This window comes from Dendrobium catenatum, unplaced genomic scaffold (genome assembly GCF_001605985.2).
Source record: "Dendrobium catenatum unplaced genomic scaffold, ASM160598v2 fragScaff_scaffold_743, whole genome shotgun sequence".
NCBI classification, from domain to species: Eukaryota; Viridiplantae; Streptophyta; class Magnoliopsida; order Asparagales; family Orchidaceae; genus Dendrobium; species Dendrobium catenatum.
In genome coordinates this window covers 5,087,300-5,110,972 of record NW_021319205.1, presented here as the reverse complement: position 1 = coordinate 5,110,972, position 23,673 = coordinate 5,087,300, and the positions used below count along the sequence as shown (strand labels likewise).

Below are 23,673 nucleotides of genomic sequence, written 5' to 3'. Positions count from 1 at the left end.
TTTTCAAGTGAGGGAGATGAGGTGGGTCGAAACTCTTTGGGTTTTCTAGAGAGGGACATGAGGTGGAGCCCCGGGAATCAGTTGGGAGCAATAGCTTCGAAGGGAAATCGTGGTCATCCATATGGGAGATGAATTCAATTGATTCAACTGAAGGAACGTCGATGACTGATAACATAAAAGACGTGGAGGATGAAGTTGGCCAACCTGAAATTCATCAGCAGCAAAAGTCATGGCAGAGATCAGGAGCTCCTTCCAACAGAAAAAGTCTCACTGCCCCCGAAGAAATGTAGAAGAGGAAGAACAAACCTTCTCTCGCGACGAGTCGGAGTAACGAAGTGGTAATTTTGATGAAATTGGATGTATTTGAGTGGTAGGTGTGTAAATAATATATTTTGGGTTTTAGATAAGTAAATATAAGAGTTTGAAGTGTTATGCATGTAAAAATCCCTTATTATTATTGATATTTTATTAATATCATTATTGATTACTATTACTAATATTGTATTGATACAGTTACTGAATCAATAATTTCTTTACTGATATTGTATTGATGATGTTACTGGTAGATGAATATGAAAGACTGAATGATAAGATTGACTGAAACTGACTCAATGATAAGGATAAACTTGTTGATAAATTAATATGATTAACTAACACATATAGCAAACATTGATGCATAATTTTCTTATATGAGTTACAACATATTGTTTCTCATTTACCTTGTTTTGATTTCAAACAACCAATTTTATAAAAAGATGTAGTCATCCCAAATAAATTCTAAGGTTTTGCTTGGGATAGTTTTCGTACTGCTTTTTAAAGTAGCTTTCTAGTCCAAAATATTTATTGAAAGAAGCAAAAAAATAATGACCAAAAGCTGTCATAAACTAAAACTTAAGATAAACATCGTGAACTATGCAAAATAAAAAAATTTATAAATATATCTTGATCTATATTATATAAAAATAATTTTAAATTATTAATTTTTTTTAAGATTAATATAAAAGAAAATTTGTATATGCAATATTACTTCAAAATAAATTCATAATGATTGAAATAAAAATAATAAAAATGGTGATGATAATTATCAATATCTCCAAAATTTAAAAATCATTAGTTACTCTCACTATAGAACTTCAAAGAAAAGTACTAAAAACTTGATTTAGGTTTTGTTTGGGGCAATTTTTTTTATTAGTTTTTTAAATAGTTTTTTAATACAATAATTTTTAGTCCAAAATATGTTATATTAAAATATTATTTTAGAAAGTAATAAAAAATTATCATAAATAAAATCTTATGATCCATTACATTTCAAAAAAAAAATCGAATGATGATTTGTCCATATGGCATGCAAGTCTTCGTCCACAACCACATGATGACTTTGAAGTATTTTAAAATTTTAATTTTTTCTCCCATTTTTTTTAAAATTAACTTTTAAAATTTTACCTTAATACTCTAAATAGAAATTATATTTTATATTTCTTATTCTACATAGATATTACCAATATCTCTAAAATTTCAAATCATTAATCTCTCTCATCAAAAAGCTTCAAAGAATGAAGTTTCAACCTTTAAATTTTAAGTTTTTCTCCCTTTTTTTTATCAAATAGTTTTAAAAATAATACCATTTAAAAAACTTGCCTTTAAATAATGGTGGTCTTGAGGATTGTTTTGCGAAAGAAATAAAGTTGGAAGAGTAAGAATAATTAATTTCCTATGACAAGACTTAAACAAGCAAAAAAATGAAATTTGCACACTAATTAACAATTTTCAATAAACTTTCGTCATTTATTAGTCAATAAACGCTCCAAATTTTCACCATAAATTTGTAGTTTTGTTCGTCGTAATTGGCAACATTTTTTTGGTTAATATATTCTTACGATCTCATTTTTTTATTACAAATAATTAAAAGGAATATTTTACACAAGGAATAAATAATCCTCATAAAATTTCTAAATAGGGTCATATTTTATTTTATTTTATTTTTCCTAGAAACGTAAAAGCTCTAGAAAATATTTAATTTTTATAACAGGGCAAGATTTCATGACAGTGCATGAAAATTTTATTAGCTATTATTAATTAAAATTTTCATGTTTTTTTCTTAAAAAATAATTTAATTTCATAAACAAAATAAAAAAAATATTACTAGTCTAATCAAGCGATGTATTAATCCCTTTTTGGGGTCATTATCATTCTAATCAGCGAGTTTTAATTCTAATTAGCGAGTTTTAATAATATTAATTAAAATTTCATGTTTTTTTCTTAAAAAATAATTTAATTTCATAAACAAAATAAAAAAATATTAGTAGTCTAATCAAGCGATGTAAAGCTATATTAATCCCTTTTTGCGGTCATTATCATTATAATTAGCGAGTTTTAATAACAGCAAGTTTAGATAATTGTGGGAGCATAAACTATGTGAGCGGCTTAGTTTTTTTTTAGCAGGACGGCAGCTTAATTTAAACCATCGCCATTGTAGCCGGCCTTCTGGTCTTCAAACGTTCTCTTTTTTTTTTTCTTCTAAATAATTAGGAGAATTCGTCTTATATTTCATTTTAATATGTATTAATTGAATGCATAGATAATTATTAGGTCTTTTTCTGAGGAAAAAAAATAAGAAATTTCGTTTAATAAAGTTTAGGCTTTGATGATATTATTCGTACTTTGAAGAGATAAAGCTGTATGTTTGTTTAATATTGATATCAATTTAATGAATTTAATTCTGTAACTGTTCCAGCTTGATAACAGTTGCACTTTTAAGTTTTTTTATGGTAAAAAAAATTTGGGTTTACATTTAATTAATTTGTTTTTAATTCTTTACTATTTTGCCTAATCATGCTGCTTATCTTGTAATTTTATAAGAACTTATTATTTTATCTTTAATACATGCTAAAGAGCACGAATTTTAGCATGATTGTTCGACAAATTTTACGCTAATTGAAGATTATCTAACAAAACCTTCAACTTTTTTTTTCCAACACTTGAGTTCCCACATCGTAATAAAACAAGATTGAGAAAAAAATTTATATAACCGACCACATATAATGGCAGAAAATTTTGATTTTATTACTATTAACATGCTAAAAAGCAAGCCTTCTATCAATTTAAATCATAACTCTTTTATTATTTATATTAATGTTATATTGAATCCACTTATTTTTACTAATTAAAATCTTTCCAAATGCAAGATTAAGATTTCGTTTGGAACGGCTTTCTTATTACTTCTTAAAGCGACTTTTTAGTTAAAAATTTTTATTTTTTTTAATTAAAAACTGCTTTAAAAAACAGGAAGAAAACCGTTCCAGATGAAGCATAAGATTATGCACATAAATCCCTTCTCCAAACCATATAATATTTTAAATTTAATATATTAAATAAATTATGCTTCATTTGGAATGGCTTTCTTAACTTTTTAGTACAAAAATTATGCCCATCTCAGTGATTTAAGCCAAATCTCCTACATTGCATTACATCACAGCCATTAAATGAGGCCCAATCAAATGATTGCAGACAGAAATTAAACAAGTTCATAAAATATTAACAGGTCGCCATTTCATAGACAATTAGATGATTGATGCTACATTTTCCAATTAATTTAAACAAGTTCATCTGATTTCCACTGCATTTTCACTATGCAGTGGTAAGTGCTTACTCCTCTTTTGAAGTATTGGTCAAATTTTAGATAATATTCTTAAATTTGGGCCACCCAATCCGAAGGAGGGCGAATTATTACATCCGGACACCTAATCCAGACGCGCCACGTCACCCAAATACACTGGATTCCAATATATTTTGATGATGTGGCATGTCTGGATTGGTGTCCGGACGAATCCGGACACCGGACGTAATAATTTGCCCTGAAGGAGGAGGGCCCTTTTACACTGCCTCAGCCGACTTCAACTTAATCAACGCCCTGACCTCCTATATCGCCATCTTTGATCAGCCACTTATAAATAAACTTCAAAGAGATTGTGTGTTTAACTTAGACTTTGTTTGGGACGACTTTCTTATTGCTTTTTAAAGCAACTTTTTAGCCCAAAAATTAAAATTTTTATACTAAAAAACTATTTTAAGAAGCAACCGTCCCAAACGAAGCCTTAATATGCCACTCTGAAATTCCAAGCATAAAGTTGACTTATTACTATTCACAGAAAATTGCTACAATATAGGCAGATTAAAGAGTCAATATCTTTGGTAAATATGGGCATCTCCAATGGAAAATCTCATTTTTCACTCCAAAATGCAATGAAACTAAAAAATGGCATGATTCATCTCCAATCGGATTCTATTTTGCGCCCTTCGTAGAAGATAACCGTCTTTCTCCTCTTTCGCGCATTTCTTCGGCAAATCCGGCGGAGACAAAAAAATAACGCATGTGAACAGTGCGACGCCACGCAACCAAATACCGGAAGTTTTGCCGTTCGGCTGGAGCATGCGAGTGATGTCATTCATGTGTTTAGAGTTTGGTTGAAGATGCCCTAAATAAGAATCTATACAAGGGGTTGTACAGCCAAAGTCAATTCATTTTTTTGTTGTCTTTCTTTTTTACAAGCCACCGCCGACGAGGTCGATGCACCACCATCCTAAGGATGAACGACTTCAGGAGCCTTAGCTAAAGCATGAGCACTAGCATCATAGGTAAAAGAGAGGACTTATGGGTTGATTACACGCCAACCATTTTCTCTTGAGAGGATTCCTAGCGGCAGTCATTAATTAGCCTTCTAAGTTGTTTTTTTTTCCCCCCTCTTTTAAAAAATATACCCAAATGTTCATTTCGGACTAAAAGACCCACTCCTTTTATCATGAAATACTTGTGTAAATTCTGCAAAGACCAAAGACCAACATCGGTTCGAACCAGCATCACCCGAGTATCTTGGCCTATATGCCATCAGCCATCGATTGTGTAGCCTAACCACCATCATGTGATTATTATGGCCTGACTATGGTCTCTAACAACCTCCACCCAATAATTGAGATCCGACTATAGTCTATTAGAAACTATCGCCTGACTATCATAACCCAACTAAGTTCATCAAACAATTATTGTCAAATAATATTTTTTGACCATCGTCGCCCAGCTATTATAGCCCGACTACAATCTCCTAAAAATCATCGTCTAACTATAGCCTCCCGACCTTCATCGCTCGATAACACCGATGCCCACTAATTTCATAACCAACAATGTCGATGCATATCTTGTTTATAAGGCCAATGCAACTTGTTGCTCCATGTCATCTCCCATAAAACTCATCATTTTCCTTTAAAAAAAAAAAAAAAAAACTAATATTCCTTTCTCAACTTTTGATGTGGGATTAAGGTCATTCTTCCCCACCTTATCTCCAGAAAGAATGCCTACCCACTGCTAGTAGCCACACCTTGTTTGGGAATTAGCCCTAACAAAGTAGATCTCTTTAGAGTCGAGTATTAAGGCCCACCAGTTTCAACTTAGTATGTGCCAAAATCACACATCGTACTATATGAGGTCAAGCTCTAATATCAACAGTAACAACCTAAGTCATATTATGCAAGGTACTGTCTGCTATGGCCCAGCTTTTCCAATACTAGGTTGAACCTCATAATTGTCTCATTTTTTATAAGATCTCAGGATGCACTCATCCCAGGAATAATCAAGGTTTGAAATTTTTTTAGAAAAAAACCCAATTAAAGCGAATATCTGAACTTCTAACTTATCCCATGCAATTAACTCAAAATGACTTGGAGATTTTTGACTGCAAAAACATAACCCTCTTGATCAATGCAATGATCGCTAATTATCTTAAGTTTACTTTTAATGTCTTGTCATCCTCTTCTCCAATATACAATGCTAATACCCCTTTAATAAGCAAAAAGAATGGTAGAATCTTTTCTATAAGAAATCAATTTACATGTGTAAATCATGGTCAGTATGCAAACTAACATTGAAGGCACAATCATTTCTATGATAAATCAATTTACACGTGTAAGAGATGGTAACTAAAAGTCTTACCATTTTTGCCAAGCAAACTCGCTTGCCTCTTTCTTTTAATTTTGTACTAAAAAACTGCTTTAAGAAATAGAAAGAAAGTTGTCCCAAACGAAGCCAAAGTAGGTCATCAAACCGAAGTAAAACTCCTCAAGTGGGACTTATCTTGTCTAGCCAACACAAAATGGCTACAGCGGTCAGCCCCATGTTGCAGGAAAAGTTCTATACATCGTAACACAACAAATACAGCTTCTCTTCCTCTGTTTGAGGGGTGGCCCTCTCAAAAATCTGCAGATAAGCTAACATTAGCGGATTGTGAATTTCCTCGTAACTAGTAACTATGTTCTCTATGCACAAAAACTGACGTAGCCTATACCTGAAAGCCTATCCTCTCATACAACTTCTGAGCTGTTATGTTATCCTTGTGGACATTAACAAATACCTGATGAACGCCTACAGAAAGAAATAAAAGGTTAGCAAATATGGTGAACATTTCAAAGTATAAAAGCAATGTTCTGAATCATTTACATTCATACAGGAATTCATAAATATCAAACATTACCAACAAAACCATGCATTCCTTTAATTTAGCTGCTCTGATCCCAATTTTTTTAAATGACACATAAAAAGGTTGCCAACTAGGCAAATCTTTTAATATCCTATCAATAATTCCTCATACAAAATGCAGAAAAACTCAGATTCATTATTACCAGATGATCTCGCAGCATCCACAGCTAAAAAAAGCATGTTGCTCGCAATTCCTTGACGGCGTGCATACTTGGCAACACATAAGTTTGCAATGTAGCCATACCTAGGTAAATCGGATCGGAATATACCACAGGAAAATGGGGCCTTTGATCGCTCCTGACATAAATTGCCTATAGTTATACTACCAATAACTAAAGAATTACAAATTGTAAAAGGGAAAGCATATTTAAACCCGTACACCAGGGAATGTTTGTCCACATAAAAGTTGTCTGAGACTAAAGTCAAGTGTTCCAACAATGCTGCTTAAAACTGTACGCTTTACACCAAACTCTTCCTTTTTCACCTGATATTGCCAGTCAGAAAATAGTATTTGTAAATAAGCAGTTAACGAAAATGAAATCGAAAACTTAGACTGCAAGATTCTTAAGGATGTTTAAAGTTCAGGGCTCCATCTTCCATCTGAATCACAGAGTGATACTAACTTCCACTCAAATCAAATGAAAATTTTGACCTGAACTCGATGCAAGGAAATCATGGCAGAAAACAAGCTATCTGTTGAGCATCCCCGCATTTGATTCTTTGGGAATATACTAATGACTGGTATTGCAGTTGCATTGGTATCAATATTCTACACTCGTACCAACATAAACTCTTAATAATATCTCATTGCTTGATTATACCGCAATAACGCAGGTGCAATCCTCAGCATACTTCCCTGTGCATCGCCTCTTTATTGCATGAAACTCCTGTAATTGAATTTCATCACATTAAATAATTTATCATTTGAAATTTTGAATATTGGTAGTGGCAGAAGGGTGATTAAAACAATTGCAATTATATTAATCACAATAATCAGAGAATGAAGAACACTGCAAATAGATAACAGCCACCAAAAGGATAATAAGTAGTGAAAAAGATTAAAAAAGAAAGAGCAGGAACTTAGGATCATCATCAATGTTGCATTGCTTGAATCTTGATGGATAGCATGAATTGCAAGGATTCTGACGTCTCCTCACCACGGGCTACATGGGTTTCTGCAATGGGGTATAGCCGTATAGATGAATGGTAGATATCCAATTCCTATTAAAATTGCCAGAAGCCGCTTATAGATGTTTCCGTTCAATTTATGTCTCATGGTCACCTCATCATAAGTCAATTTTTGGTGCATTAGTGCATATGCCTCAACCAAACTCAAATATGGAGGTTTCCCTTATTTGAACGTGCCACTCAATTTATATTTCATGCCCACCCCACCAAAAGTCAAATTTTTGTGCATATGCCTAAAATCAACAACATTAACAACATCAAGCCTTTATCGCACTACCTAGGGTCGACAACATGAATCATTTTTTTTCCATTGTGTCCTATTAAGAGTCAAATTCTCATTTAAATCTAACAAAGAAAGGTCATTTCTAATAATTTCGAACCTAAAAGCATCCATAAAAAATCAAATAGCCACTACTTTCTAAACTGGTTTTGCATATTATTACATGCAAGATAATAGTTCATATCAGCCACATGTCAAGCATTTAACTAACCTAAACATTGGCTGCTCCTTTTTGCAAAATGATTTCATGTTGCATAGCATTATTCTAACAAGTTGGGCTTGTTTTTATGAGCCTACATTCTTAATTTGTCCCATTTAAGTGCCGCATTGGTGTTAAACCTATTGCGCAAATCTTTTTGCATAACTTCTATCATGTTAACTTTGGTCTACCCCTTTCTCCTTCTATATTTTGTGACAGTAAGTTTAAACACCCATCTTTTGGTGCAAAATCTTTCTATCCTTGTTTAAGCATATTCAAACAACCTAAATCTTTTTTACTACTTCATCTTCAATAGATGCTACTCAATTTGCTCGTTTAATATAATCATTCATCAATCCATCCTTCTTAGACTTCCACTTTGGAGGTCAAAAGCAATTCCACTCAACAATGTGGATGCAATTATCAATGACTTTTTTAATACAAACACTCTATACAAACCAGTGACCTAATTACAATTTGCTAAAATTTATCTTTAATACATTTCTTATGTGCATGATGCTCTAGAGGCACTCTTTATTTTAACCATTCAACATTAACTCTAGAAGTTCTATCCACAATCTCATTATTTTGTAAAATAGACCCACGATGCATAAAAATATCACACCCAGTTATCACTTTATATTATATTAATGTCATGCTCAAGTTCATAAGTTAACATTGTTTTAAACTCAAAATGATCTCAGAAGCTGAGGTTTGTAACATCCAAAATTAACACCCTGCCTTATTAAACCTGATTGTGATAAGAGATAAAATTTCTCTGTTTGCATTTCCCATGCACAAAAGCAGTATATTTGCAGAAATCTTGAATGTTTGACAGTCTGAAGAAAAACAGAACCTAGTTTAAAGAAAAATTCACCTGATCAGCAAATTTCCTCTTGTTAAATTGGAGAAACCTGAAGAAAGACAAGAATTCTAAATCTAAATACAACTGTGGAAAGACAAGAATTCTAAATCTAAATGCAACTGTAGAGAGTAATTTAGATCAGAGTAGTTAACAAAGAAAAATTATTACCTGTCCCCGGGTTGATCTTCCCAACGACTCTCCGCCCTCAGCCATGCCGCAGTCTATAAAGAATCAGATCCCCCAAAGCAAAACGTCGTAAAGAAATTCTAAAAATAAACCTACCTCTTTATGGCCATAATACCCAAAATTTTCAAAATACCAATACATAAGTAAAGATCCATCTTCTTCATAAGTTTCAAATCTTACCCAAAACTCCTCATCAAGCATAGCTTCTCGAGCAATGTATCTCCCAAAGACCCTTCGGTGCCTGCAATTAATCTCCTCCTCTGTAGGTTGCAGCCTATCAAACCGGAGATCGGATGGTCCACAAGAAATCCCAAGACGTCCACATTCTATCGATACATCTTTGCTATCAACATTGCATTCCCTCTTCCAATCATTGGATGCCCTAATGAAGCTCCTAGCCCCACTAAAATCCCCAATTCAAACGGAAGCCAATCAAATAACGTCGATGTAATATAAAATCGCTCAACAAAACTCAACTACTGATATTTTCAAGAAAATAAGTTGCAGCCAAACAAGAATCCGCAAACGACACGGTAACTCACACATGTGGAGAGGTGAATTTTCCTGGGAAATGGCGCCGACCATTTCTCCAGGCTGAAAGCCGCAGAAGATCGGGCGGCTGAGCCGCCACGATCGACATCCCGTCGGCGATTCTACAATCTAACCGTAGAAGAGGAAGAGAATACCCTAACCCTAATCCAAGCCGGCATCAAAATAAAAGAATCCCCGCCATGCTTTGCTTCCCTCTTGGCTTAGCTGCTCTGCTCTTAACTGGCCCGCCAAAGAACAATTAAGCTTATTTTTTAAAACCGTTCTCCGGTGCAGGTAATTATGAAAATGCCCCTTAAATCAGTTCTAAAAGAAAACGAAAATGAGTTCAAGCCTGAGGATAAAATGGAAATTTCATATGTACACTATTATATGGATAAGCGAAATTGTTGGTGGTGTTCGAAAACTTGCCACGTGTGCCATTAAAAATTTAATTTTAATATATTTTTTAAGAAAATATCAGTAAGGTTTAATATAATAAGTTATCATACATTTTATTTCAAACAATTATAATTATGGATGCATTATATGTAATATTTTTTTTTTTTTTTGGGCAGGGAGTGTCGGCCTTCGGCCACTAATCTTCCTGGTCGACCTAGCATGCAACCCACACCAATTTACAGGGCCGACACTTAAGGCTGTCACGAAACGTCGAATGGATTCGAACTTGGGACCTGGCCTTTGGCCAGCCAAGTCTCCACCACTAGGCCACCCCGCGGTGGGTTAATAAATTATTTTCACAAAAATAGATGTGCGAAAGAGGATAAGGCTCAAGGTGTCACGTGGGGTCAAATTGCTGTTGTTAAAAAATAATTATTTGATAATATTTATTTATTTGATTAGAGCAATTTATTGATGCAACACTCACCGTTAGATCTGAAATTTTAGATGCAAAAATTGGAGGATTATGTTAGGTAGTTGATAACTTTCAAAATTAAAATTGGGATCATCCGAATACCAATTTTATCAAACTTGTAGGCAAGTTGAACGTCTCGACAAGGAGAACCTAAAGACACTAAAAAATGTCTAATCCGGGCCCAAATGGACATAAATCAAGGGACTGAAACATATCTGAAATATTCAAAGCATTAATTGGATGACCAAATATGGCATGGTTCTAGTCAAATTGAGGGGCTCGGCGTGACGAATTCAACGAGTCTCATATCACTTAATTTTGAGATCATTAAAAACATAAATACTTGACAAACACTCCTGGTCAAGAGAATCAATATAGATCGTTTGATAAAGAACTCTGAATTTATCATGAATCTTCTGCATATTTACAAGGCATGTCACTCTTAAAATATCTAAATAGACTTCATCTTCCCACGTGAAAGATTGCTTTGACATTTTGAAGCATAAATATTGGGATAGAGAATATATATATATATATATTACCTCCCTCTATTCTCTCCTAATTATCAAAACAAATTCTATTTCAAATAAAACATAAAAAAATCCCATGCATTTATAATGTATATAATCAAACACTAAAATATTTTAATACATTATATTTACTTCACATTGCATTTATTTTATTATGCATTTCTTTTTCATTAGGGGTTGTTTGGTTGGCTAAAAAAGAAATGCACTGTAAAAAAAAAAAAAGATAATATAAAAAAAGAATACTTTGGAGTTGCTTGAATGTGCATAAAATTAATTCAGGTAAATGATTTTTTTATTTGGTTTGAAGTAAAATGAATGTAATATAAAGTTTAAAGATGCATGGTGGTGACCGGTTGGTGGTGGTAGCCGGCAATGGGTAGCTACAGGTGGGCGGCGGCGACAAATGGTGGGTGTTGATCATCGGGTGGCAGAGGCAAGTGGTGGGTGGTCGATCTCCAGCAATGAGTGGTGACTAACGGGCGGCGGTGCTGGCTATGGCTAAGATTGCTTGCAGTGTAAATGATTCTTGCTCGAAATTGTGTGAGAATCATTTACCTAAAAATTGTGCTAAATTGTTTTATACTATATATATTATACTTTACTTTTTTCTTTTCTTTTTCATCCAATCAAACATCAAATTTTTCAACTCAAACATTCGCTTTATTTTACACCCATTTTACTTCCAACCAAAGATCCCCTAAAACAAGCATCCTTATATTCTAAATACATTGCATTTTAGATTCCCAAAGATTTAAAATGCTTAATAGATTCAATTGATTTCATAATTAAATGATAAGTTCAGGTGAATTCAGCCACTGGCTTCACTTAGACTTGTCAAATTCTGATAAAGTCTCTATCACATTCGATCGGTAACTTCCAATGATCCCAATGTCAAGTATAGCATGTCAAATTTCTTTGAAAACTCGAACTTGCCATTGAGATATTTGCATACTCTTAACAACTTTTCACTACAGTGAACTTTTGTTCTCTAGTTTGTTGACTTGACTTGAACTATAACTATTTTAACCAGCAAAGTCTGTCTAACTCAGCCTAAATAAATTTGAATGTACACCACTTAGAATCACTCATCGCCTAAAAAAATTGTAGGTTACTAACAAACAAGTTCAAATCATAGCTTGTCATATAAGATTATTAATTTAATATTTGACACATAACCAATAAATAAGGTTATCTTTTGAGAAGAAGACACTTGGTACTTAAATTAGTTGAGTCATCTAATCTACTAAGTATTAATTTAAAGGAGATATGTTGAAGATCTAGAATAAATCAAATGCTTCATATTGGCTTAATTTATAGGTTTAATGGAGGGCATTTTGATGATTAAAATATAATTATTTGACATATCAGTCTGACAATTGAGATCATGTTTTCTTAATAGTCAAGCAAAGATAATAATTATTCAATGAATAATTTTACATTGATGGTGTGCTTGAGGAGTTTCTTTAATAGTGTAACAACCCGTATTTTAATCCAGTCAAATAATAATTCAGAAATAATTATAAAAAAAATTTGTAAACCGTCTTGACATAATATATATGTTGGATATTGGTTCAAGATTTAGGATTGTACTCTTTTTAGTTTCTTGATTGCCTTGTATTGTCATTGGTGTAGCTATTTGTTGCTCATAAATAGAGGCTATAGGCTTTAATATGGTGGATGATTAAGAAATAAGATTTGAGTTCAACACTCTACCTCCCCCTTCCCACTCTCGCTCCTCCTATCCCAATAAGCTTAAGAATTAGTGCTTCTTCCTCTCACTCAAGATCCTAACATTTGATATCAGAGAGTGTTGGAGGGAACTGAGCTAGGTGGAGGAGGAGGCTTTCTTGTCTAAAGAAACTGATTCAGAGTCTCCTTGAGAAAATCAAGGATGAAGGAAGGTTTAGGCTGTTCATTTGAAAAAAATCAATGGCGGACGACTCATGGGTAGCTAGTTGGGATCTAGGCCGGCTGCAAGTCCAAGCGTGGAGTACTTGAATGAGGAACAAAAGTAGGGTCACGATTTCGCGGTAGTCAGGCGGAGGTTCGTATTGATCTGCCCTGGACAGAGAATGGAGGAGGGTGTCATTCAGGATCATACTATGTAACATATTTCGATATGCAAGGCGAGCGGGGCTCGTAGGGCATGGTGGTAGGAGCTGAGTGCAGTTAGATAGGCTGTGCTAGACAATATGTGAATGAGTAAGAAGTGTGATTTCAGGCGGACCCATAGGGTTCATATAAGGTGCGGTGTAGGTGCCCGTGCGAGTTAGCTAGAGTTGCTCAAGGCAGCAGGGTGGTCACAGCCTCACAGGACGTGGGGTGCTTGCAGACTGGATTAGACAATCGCACAGGTCAAGTGGGACTTTGGGAGTTCCACTATAGAAAATTCATTGAATATCGTCGGTATTTTTGGCAGTCATCTGACTGTCAGAAATAATGGACGGTTGGACCGCCGGTAATAAACACTAAACCACCGAAAATTCCAACGATCAAATGACCATGGGAATTGCCACCAGTATTATCTTGTCATGACGACATTTACTGGCATTTTAGCTGTCATTTTTAAGTGAAAAGTTTCCTGCGGTTTAAACTGCCGTAAATGACCCTAAAATTGAACCTTCCTTCTTTCTTCCTCATTTCTTCGCCTGGCTCGTTTGGTTCGTCCAGAGAATACCCACACCCTCGCCGAACTTTGCATGCATTCGATCGCCTGCTTGTTTGATTTTTGCAGAGAAGCCTCAACGCCCTCGCCGAATTCTGCCTTAGCATCGCCGACCAACTGACCTAGCTAGTCGATTCCCCCCGTCCACCTTAGCCAATGGTGATCTCCATGCATCTCCTTAATTTTTTTTAGTCTCCATGCTCAAACTATGCATGCCTTTTAATCTCCATGCATGACTTTGGTGTTGATTTAGAGAAAGCCTTAAGCCCATATCTTTTTGGCTTTAGTCGTTGATGTTCTCACTAGACATTTGCAAGAGGACGTGACATGGTTTATACTTTTGCTGATGATATTCTTCTTGCTGATAAGACTAGAGAGGGTGTTGAAGGTAAAATTGAATTATGGAGGTCAATCTTAGAGTCTAAAGGTTTTCGCTTGAGTAGATCTCAAACTGAATATATGAAGTGTAATTTTAATAATAATAAATCTAGTGGAGGGATTGTGACTTTGGGCGATCAAGTCATTAATAAATTGCCTGTAATACACTTTAGAATTTAAAAAAAACATATCTGCCTTAACATGGGAAGGTACCTGCCTGCTTTATGTTAGTGCAGTCCATTGAAAACAATATGTTGTAAGCTTCATTGAAAACAAGAAGTTCCATTGAAGACAGATCGAATAAAGCTTCAAGTGGATGATACCCAGCTTCCTGCTTATGCTTCTCTTTAAGCATTTCTCATTGTCCCTCTTTATAAAGAAAAGTCCAAATTAAATCACTTGCAAACAATGTAATCACTTATGCTATTACTGTTCATGTTGCTTTATTTTCGATAGTCTATCTCATCATACAACGCACCAACTGGAAATTTCTACATGATTTAATGACTTTGCAAGACCTCCACTACTTTCAGGCATCTGATACCGTGGTACTCTAAACTAAACCAGAAAGAACCTCCTTTTATATATTAACCTGCCATAAACCCAAGGATCTATTCCTCTCTTTCTTAAAAGGACCTTTCCCATTAAAAATTCTGATCAAAAGCGAGCGCTGAGAACAGCACATCTTCACACTCACAGCACTGTAAGCTTATTTTCAGTTCGTCACTTCAATTTCTATCTTCTAACTTGAACGTTAGATCACAGAATTTTCTTTTTTTCTTTCAGAACAAAATGAGCAGGCCTACTGTTACTGAGAAGGTATTTGCAATCTCCATTGTGCTTCTTGCCATGATCTCACCATTATATATTGGTAAGAAAGCTGCAGAGGAAGACGAAGATGAAGAGAACAGAAGCTTGAGCTTCTGGTTGCCATTACTTCTCATTTTGCTGATCTCTTGTATCAGTCTCACATGCTTCATGGACCAGAGATTTCTGAGGTTTGATCCTTACTGGATTCACCGAGTAGGAGGTTCTTCGTGTGGGATATTCACCTTTCTCTTGGTACTTGGGTTTGTTTTGAAGTGTAAGGCTTCTTTTGGAACTTGAATGCCATGAGATGATTAATTAGTTTGGAACTGGTGAAGATATGTTATGTATAAGTCTACCATCTGGCTTGGAATTTGAGGATGATTAGGTTACTTTCTTTTTGCCTGCTTTATTTTCAGAAAATAATGAATTCAGCTAAAAGAAGTTTGTTGTTACATGCTGTGGCCTCAAGCTTCGATTTTTTTTTTTTTTTTGACAAGTTCTGCTCAGATTTATAAGGGTTTTTTGGAGTAGATATACAGTTGGTGTTTATTATGTAATTAAGGAGATAGGGAACTTGAGAAAAGAGTGTGATATGTGAGCTATGAATGATTAAAAAAAGTTCTTATGCATGGTATTTCATGCGAATAGCATGATACAGCATTTGGCTTTCAAACTAAGTTAGGCTTTGTTTTGGGACAGCCTTTTAAAATAGTTTGTAAGTAAGAAATTTTTTTGAAAGAGCTCATCTTGGCCTGTTGGTTCAGAGTTTAGGCTTCCATTTAAGAGATTTTAGGTTTGAGTCTTTGTGTATACGTCATGTGTATGAGTTTGTCCTAAATATCCCAAAAAAAAAAATTTTGGCCCAAACGAAACCGAAGTCTCTACCTGTGTAAATGTGGATGCTTTGATCATCATTTTTCATATGATTTTTTATGAACTCTGCTGCTTAAAAAGTGTGATTATTTATAAGTCAAGATATAAAAATCTTCTTTCAGTACAAATATAACTATTACGGTGATCCAATTCTAAAAAAAATTATAATGTTTTAGACATGTGGTTTTAAAATTATTCTTCATTAAGAGACCCTTTGGTTAGTTGAAAAAGTAATATATAATGAAATGAATGTAATAGAAAGCAAATTAAACATATTTGAAATGTTTCTGAATTGCTTGAAAGTGTGTATAATAAATATAAGTATATATTTTTTTCTTTTGGTTTGAAGTAAAATGAATGTATTGTAAATTCTAATAATGATGGTGGCTTGTAGCTGGCATTGATGATGAGCAACAACGGCCTCTGTGCAGGTGGCGCTAATGGCTGGCATCGGGTGCAGGTGGCCATAGTCTAATAATGACGGGCGGTTCATGCTATTTTTTTATGATGGTTTAATACCTTACTTCCAAGTATTTTCTAAAAAAGGAAAAAAAAAAACTCAACCAATAATTCAATGCAATTTTAATATGTTTATTGAAATCAATATTTCACTAGGTGATTTGAGTCCATTCTAATTCGTAGGCAGCTTCAATTTTAATGAATCTTGGTGAGCATCAAATTATAGCTAGTATATATGAGTCATTTCATACTACATTTCTCGATAAACAATGTTGTGTGTTAGAACATTTGTGGGATGTAGATATAGTTTATGTAGATAAAAAAAGAACAAATTTTAAAATTTGACCATTATTAATTTTTTTATTTAATTTTCCATTTTAAAGAAAAAAATTAAAAATCTTCAAAGTTGGAGTTTGAATGGGTGACTTGCTCATGCCCTTTGCCAGGAACTTTTATTATGTCCTCTGACTGGACGTAGCTCTACGTTCGGTCAGAGGATTGTTACTCGGTATTTGGTCGGTATTGCTAGGTATTATTTGGTAATAACGAGGAATACCGCGCTGTGAAGATCAATACCGAGTAATACCGAGCAATACCGAGTAATCCCAAAAAATACCGAGTTTTTCTAGAAAAAACTCGGTATTGTCGTTATTGTTGGTATTACTAGGTATTTTTCGTTTTGTGCCTGCGATCTTAGTGTCGGTCGAATGTAGCTCTACGTACGTGTATATATATATATATTTTAAGATGGCGAATTAAATATATTTTTTATTATTTTTTTCCAACAAAAAATCACTAGGATCAATGCTCTAGTCAGGTCAGTTGGTTATTAGAGGTCGGTTCATGATTTATTAGACCGAACCAGATTTGTTAGTGTTTTGAAGCATGCCCATTTTATAGTTGGTATGCCTTAATACATATCTCATACACTTAAAGAAATATAATTAGCATATATCAATCTATATATATCAATAATTCAGTAATTTATTAATTTACCTTTTATGTAAATTTTCTATATAGCTTTATCTCTACCCAACTTATAAATAGAAGATTAGAGGGCAAGCCTAAAAACAACCAATTATTAAAAACTTTGCTCACAAAGTTACATAACAAAGAGCAACAAAAAATTCACTACATGAAAATCGTCCATTACTAATGGTATACGTCAATTTTTCGGCGGTTTTGAAATATTCATGCGGATTTCAGACGGTTTTAAGACCGCCGGAATAAATTGCATGGGAAATCGAAACCGGATGTATATTTCCGGTAGTAATGTTTTTCGGCTTTTTTCCAGGATGAACTCCGCCCTAAGTCGTGTTACTTCATCCATAAAAAAGAATTCATGGAACTCATCCCCAATAATAAACCCATCATTAGTGACAAATTCATCGGTCATAATGAAATTTTTTCTCTTTAAAAAAAATTCTTCTTTTTATGTTAACAAAATGAATAAATTTATAATTGTCTAAAAAAAGATTTCTTAAATACGAACTCATATGTAAAGTATATTATTTATAATTAAAATTGATTAAATTGTTTTGTTTAAATTTTATGCAATTATATACTTACAATGATATGCATATATCAAATACACTTTTAATATAATTAGCAATTTGAAAACAATTATTAAGTTGATATGTTATCATTTCCTTTGCATATTTATGGATTTTTGAAGGGAAATTTTTAATATTTTTTACTAAAACTCGTAATACTGAATATTGGAGTTGATTCTCATTAAGCCGCTTATTTCAAATATAAGATTTTTAAAACAAAGTTTAATTATAATTTTTTTTGAAACAAAGTTCAAATGATCTCAAAATTGATGCCAAAAATTTAAGATTCTATTTTTAAGATCTGAAGGCTATTTTGAAAAGTGCTTGAAATAAAGTTCAAATGCTTTAAGTTCAAATATAATTTTTTTTTTTAAGTGCTTGTAGGATTCCATCACGTTGAGATAATTGTATGGTACAGCTTTTGATCACTGTTTTATTATTATTTTTTAAAAAATATTGTGCTAGAAAGATGCGGCCAAAAATAATAAAAAACTATTCCAAACGAATCTCCCTTCATGCATTTGTTCTGGGATCAAGCAACGGAGACGAAGACAACACAATAAATGAATTCAGCTTGGTGCTTCAACATTGTTTGATCAACTATTCTTTAAGAAATTATATTATCACTTCAAGAATGACACAGAAAGGTTGGTCATCCTTCTACGAAGAACAATATATATATCTTTTGTTTTTTGTCTATAGAAGATGAAAATCCATAAAGATATCTGCTGGAAACAGGAAACCAGGCATTGCAGAAGAAGAAAAACTTATCCTTGCTTAGTTCATTTGATAATTCTCAAGAGATCTTGCAGGAATTTGTAAGGACAGAAGTTTCACATAGTCCACTGCCGTCAGTTCGATCAAATTCCTGCAAATCCAGACTTCAGTTTCTCCAAATCATCTCAGGCGGCCTTGCACAGCACCGCCATCATAAACCTTATCAGCATCTCACTTACGAAGACCGTCAACTTCCCATGTACTCAACAAAGTAGACTGTTTGAAACAAAAAAAGGTAAATATGATCAGATCAAAATCATTAATGGCCAACTGTGGTGTCAACATGAAGCTCATCTTAATACTATGCAGATTAACCATTGAGAACAACAGATAAGATTACAATTCCTAAATAATTCTTATACGGGAAAAAGCTAAGGGGCATTTTTCTTCCTTCCTCTAACAGTAAATCCTTCCCTACGTCGAATTGGTCAATCTACCTCGCTTTCTCCTGCCACTCTTCTCCATAAATCCTCTAAATATTCGTCGAACTTAGGATTTAGTAAATTCGACAATAAGTAGGAAGATTTAAGCTGGTGTGAGATTGAAGATTTGTTTCATAGAGGTTTTAGATTTCAGTCTTGCATATGTGTTGTTTGTGAATTTGTCTTAACTGATCTAAATGTACGTAAACAAAAAGTATTAATGAAAAATGTGTTTTTCGCATTTGGCAAGATTTAGGTTAAATCATGCTCCAAACAACGGCTTAAATGAAGAGAAAAGTGATTCGCGAGCCTTTTTTATAGGGTGAGCTAAAATAGGATTGAGAAATGCATAATCTTATATGTAAAATAGATTTTTTTTTTAAGAATTTAGGCAACTACATTTATTGAAGGTGGACAAAGTAGTTAAAGTATTTATTTATTTTGTAAAATAGATTTCAGGATTAGCAATTGCCCACACTAAGCTATTTATGATTCCAGTACCCCTGTTGGAGATAAATGAAATTTGTTGCCATTACTTATGGCATGAGCAATGACATGAAGAGCTCTGCCGCTTTCCAAGAACGAAAATTGATCAAAATCCCAATTCCAGCAAACAAAATCAAAATCAACAAAAAAAAAAAAAAATTATTCCGTTAACCCTAATCGGTAGCTCGTGATTTCGTCGTCGTTGACAAGAACAAAAGTGATGGGCAAATCGTGTTCGAATATATGGATGCAAAATACATTATTTTTTTATTTCAAATTAGTCCAATTTGTATTAAATTAATACTAGATATGACATTCTAAATTATATAAATCCCTCCATAAATTACATTATTTTAAAAACTTGACAACTTTTGTTTTTTGGTTCATAAAACTAAGAGTTGGGATGCTAAAAGACGTTTGCGATTTATCGAACTTGACACTCCAAAATAGAATGTGAGCTCACTGTTCGAATATAAAATAGATATTTAAATAAATTTAACTATCACCATCAGGTCGGGATAGACAGTTTGTTTGTGGGGTGAATGCAACCAACATTATAGTATTATAAAATTATCAATTCAATCAATGATATGCTTAGTCATCATTTTCTTTATAGAAGAGAAAATCAAAAGCCAAGAAAACAATCATTGATATTGTTGGTGATATCTGGTATTTACGTTATTGACAACAGTGTGCGTCATCTTTATTGGCCATGGCGAATGTTGACATTGGCGATTTCAAACTTCAATTTGTGAAAATGGTTGATAAGCTTTGCAATTCTTTGGATCTCTTAATTCCTTAATTTGAAAATTTTCTTTGATTCTCCTATTAAGCATTTTCTAATGCGTAGAAGCAATAACTATTTACATATTTTTGGAGAGAATATTGTGGTATGTTTGACAAGGTGTATGTTTTTATTATAATCATATGAGATTCAATAGAAGTTTGACTTTTGAAATGATTTGGAGAAAGCTTTGGCAATTTTTAAATGTTTGATTTAAATTATTTTGGATTTAGATCAATATTACTAAATATGTCTTGCTCATGCTGGAAAATTAACGATTGTAGAGGATTAGGAAGTTTAACATTTTTGTTTTGTATAAGAATCCAACACAATACACATATATAAATATCATAGGAGCACAAAAATTATAATAATGACATGCAATAATTCTTTTTCATTGGAAGGAAATCAAATAATCTCAGAATCATTATCAATACGTAACTCAACTTGATCTGTTGGTTCAGAGTTTTGACTAATATGTGATATATGTGTATGAGTTTATCTTAATTAACTTAAGTATCACAAAAAAAATAATTGTCAATTAAATATTTAATATTTTGAGATCTAAAAATTATATTAATACTATAAAATAAATGAATGAATATTTTATGACATATTATACATAAGATATTTTATATTTATGATGATTTAATCAACTTAATACAGTATAACTTTATAGTACTAAGTACTAACATTAAATTTAGAGAGAGAAAGAGAGAAATAGTTATTTATCTAATAATTATCTCGTATTAAAATGTCACTTTTCGCACAATGGACGTCGGCCGCAAGGTCAAAGTCAGGCGGTGGTGATGTGGCCCCCACGAAGCACCATTGCACCTTCCCGCGTTAATCAGCACTTAAGACACTCATTGCTGGTTAACGTGATAACCAGTTGGAGTCCACCATATGAACGGTGGCGATGCGCCTTTCTCTAATTGGACGGCTGGTTGTATTCATCCGCATGCGGAAGGATCGCAAATAAACTGTCGCTATCCCAGGCCTAACGCAATACACACGGTGGATTAAATCCATTTTAATATCGATTTTGTGTCCGGACAGTGAGCACAAATTCTACTTCTGAGCGTCGAGTTCGATAAATCTCAAACGTTTTTTAGCATCTCGAGGGCGCGAGGAAGACGAATTCTCTGCGACGAAGAAGAAATCGGCGAGCTGTCACTTGGATTATATCGGCGGAGGAATTTTATTTTTGGTGATTTTTGTTTTGTTTGGCGGAATTGGGATTTTGATCAATAGTCGTTCATGGAGAGCGCCGGAGTTCCTCATCTTCAACCGTTAACGCCGCAGGTTGCAGCGGCTGGTTCCGCGGATCGGCAGGCAACTATCTTTTCTCTCCGTTTTTTGTGTTTCCGTTGGTCGTGTTTTGATGTATTTTGAGCTTTCCACTGGCTGCTTGTGTAAATTTCTTTGAGGCATGTCTCTGTTGCTTGGTCGCAGAATACATTTGAAATAGATGTATATGGGGAGACAAAATGCATCGGGCTTTGATTTTGATTTTCTTTTGAGATTTTAGCCTTTTTTTTATCATTTTTAGGGGGTTTAGGGCTCAGTTTTGGAAATTGATTTTGTAAATACTAGTCATCGATTTCCTTTCTTGTTTTGATTTTCCTTGCTGTGAGTAGTCATTCCATTTAGTTGATCTGCATAGGAGTCTAGTATTGAGGTGAACTTCGTATTGATGCTAGAGTTGGTCATTAATGCTTTTGAACTGAGTATATTTACCCGTGAGTTGCAGACTGTCTATTTTTTGTTTTATTAATTTAACTTTGTTGAGCACATGGGAAGTTGATTATCTTTGTAATTGAGATGCTGATAGGGTTCATGACAGTGGTGCTTGCTTGGTTGCAGTTCAAGGACACATATGATTGGGAGAAACTAAAGTTTCGATTTGCAGGAATTTAATCGAGCAGAGGGTAGTGGTGGTGAATCTTCATCGCTTCATCGTTCTAGACGTCCAAGCCTTCCCTCCCTACAAATTCCAGCAAGATCTCTAGAGAATTCTCAAATTAACGCAGCAAGAATAAATTTTCCTTCTTCAGCAACGCCTCCTTCAACAAGACCAGGTCTCCCGCCCAGGCCTTCATCATCAAGGGCAAAACTACCAGTGAGAAATATTCTTCCTCAATGGAGCTTTAAGACTAAGAATTCCACCCCAGAAGGTGACAAAACAAATTTGCTCACATCGTCGACCCCATCACAAGGGCAACAGGATAAAAGTTCTATAGCAAGAGCATTCTCTTTAACCAAGGTCTTGTCGTCCATGACACTTAAAGGAACACTGTCATTGCCGGCAACACCCGTTGGAAATTCAGGGTTCGAGTCTTCACAGGAAAGACATGTGATTGACATCCCCACTCCAGATGTAAGCTTTTAGTATCCTGATCTCTTTATGACATTGCATGTATTTGTGTGATTTTGGATATAAAATGTTCCTTAAGAGATTCTTTGCTTATGCAACAAGACAAGGAATGAATGCCATTCTACGAGTGATTATTGGACAGTTTCTCACATGCATTAGTCCCTTGAGGCACTTGCCATTTTTTCATCTTTAATACTTAAAAAAAAAACAACTGACTTTGTGATTTGACAAAGTAAATACATGGAAGTGATACTATTTGGTAATAAATAACCACACCACAATAAGTTATCATGGTGTTAACATGGCATAATATAATGAAAAAGAGGATTAAGGTAAGAAGTATTCTAGTGTGATTTGCTGCAGTTATAATTAACAATTATGAAGTTGAATTCAAGGGAGATATGCTGTTATTGTATGCATTTTTATCTTCTCTAAACCATTTTGTGGGGTGGCCATTTTATAAATTCAATTGATGGCTAAGGCTAACTTGATATGTCAAGTTGAATAAACACCTATAAATTACAGGGGAAGATAGAAAAGAAATAGAATAGTGTGCTTCCTATAAGGATGAACACTATATGTTAATTTGGTTTTTGAATGAGTAATTGATCAAATAATGTTGAATGACCTTTTGTTATAGATGCTAAATTCATTTGTTATGTTGTTTATGCTATTTTATTTCCCACAATTTACTTTACATGCATCTTGTTTACTTGTCAACTTTGTAATGTGTGATTTTCATTTGGGGAAATTTCATGCATAACACACAAATCTTCTACTTTCAATTTTCATATTTGATTTTCAAATTTTGGCTCAAATATGAAAATTCATAACAAAACCCTAACTCTTTTTTTTTTTTTTTGCTTTTTTTTGCAAATTCCAACAGTTTGATCATGGCATGCCCAAATAC

General features: G+C 33.8%; 3 protein-coding genes across 4 annotated transcripts in view; 2 read left to right on the top strand and 1 right to left on the bottom strand.

Annotated features, from left to right (window-relative positions):
* Nucleotides 1-5,836: 5,836 nt before the first annotated feature.
* Nucleotides 5,837-10,045, bottom strand: LOC110093309. The gene is made up of 9 exons (XM_020818151.2): nt 9,787-10,045; nt 9,425-9,647; nt 9,227-9,279; nt 9,071-9,107; nt 7,348-7,413; nt 6,906-7,010; nt 6,670-6,823; nt 6,336-6,412; nt 5,837-6,247 (listed from the first exon to the last, which is right to left on the bottom strand). Exons 1-9 carry the CDS (start codon nt 9,882-9,884, stop codon nt 6,182-6,184), a joined length of 879 nt encoding a protein of 292 aa, XP_020673810.1. The 5' UTR covers nt 9,885-10,045; the 3' UTR covers nt 5,837-6,181.
* A 4,724-nt stretch (nt 10,046-14,769) lies between these two features.
* LOC110093312 lies at nt 14,770-15,484 on the top strand. Its single transcript, XM_020818157.2, has 2 exons — nt 14,770-14,925; nt 15,009-15,484. The coding sequence occupies exon 2, from the start codon at nt 15,015-15,017 to the stop codon at nt 15,327-15,329; it is 315 nt and encodes a 104-aa protein (XP_020673816.1). The 5' UTR covers nt 14,770-14,925; nt 15,009-15,014; the 3' UTR covers nt 15,330-15,484.
* Nucleotides 15,485-21,417: 5,933 nt separating this feature from the next.
* Nucleotides 21,418-23,673, top strand: part of LOC110093311 — a 30,722-nt gene continuing 28,466 nt past the window's right edge. Inside the window, exons 1-2 of one of the 2 annotated variants that reach the window (XM_020818156.2) lie at nt 21,418-21,721; nt 22,299-22,766. In XM_020818156.2, coding sequence (XP_020673815.1) covers nt 21,647-21,721; nt 22,299-22,766 — 543 coding nt within the window. In that variant the 5' untranslated portion in view covers nt 21,418-21,646. The remainder of the gene's footprint in view (nt 21,722-22,298; nt 22,767-23,673) is intronic. The other variant, XM_020818155.2, reaches the window with a different exon arrangement.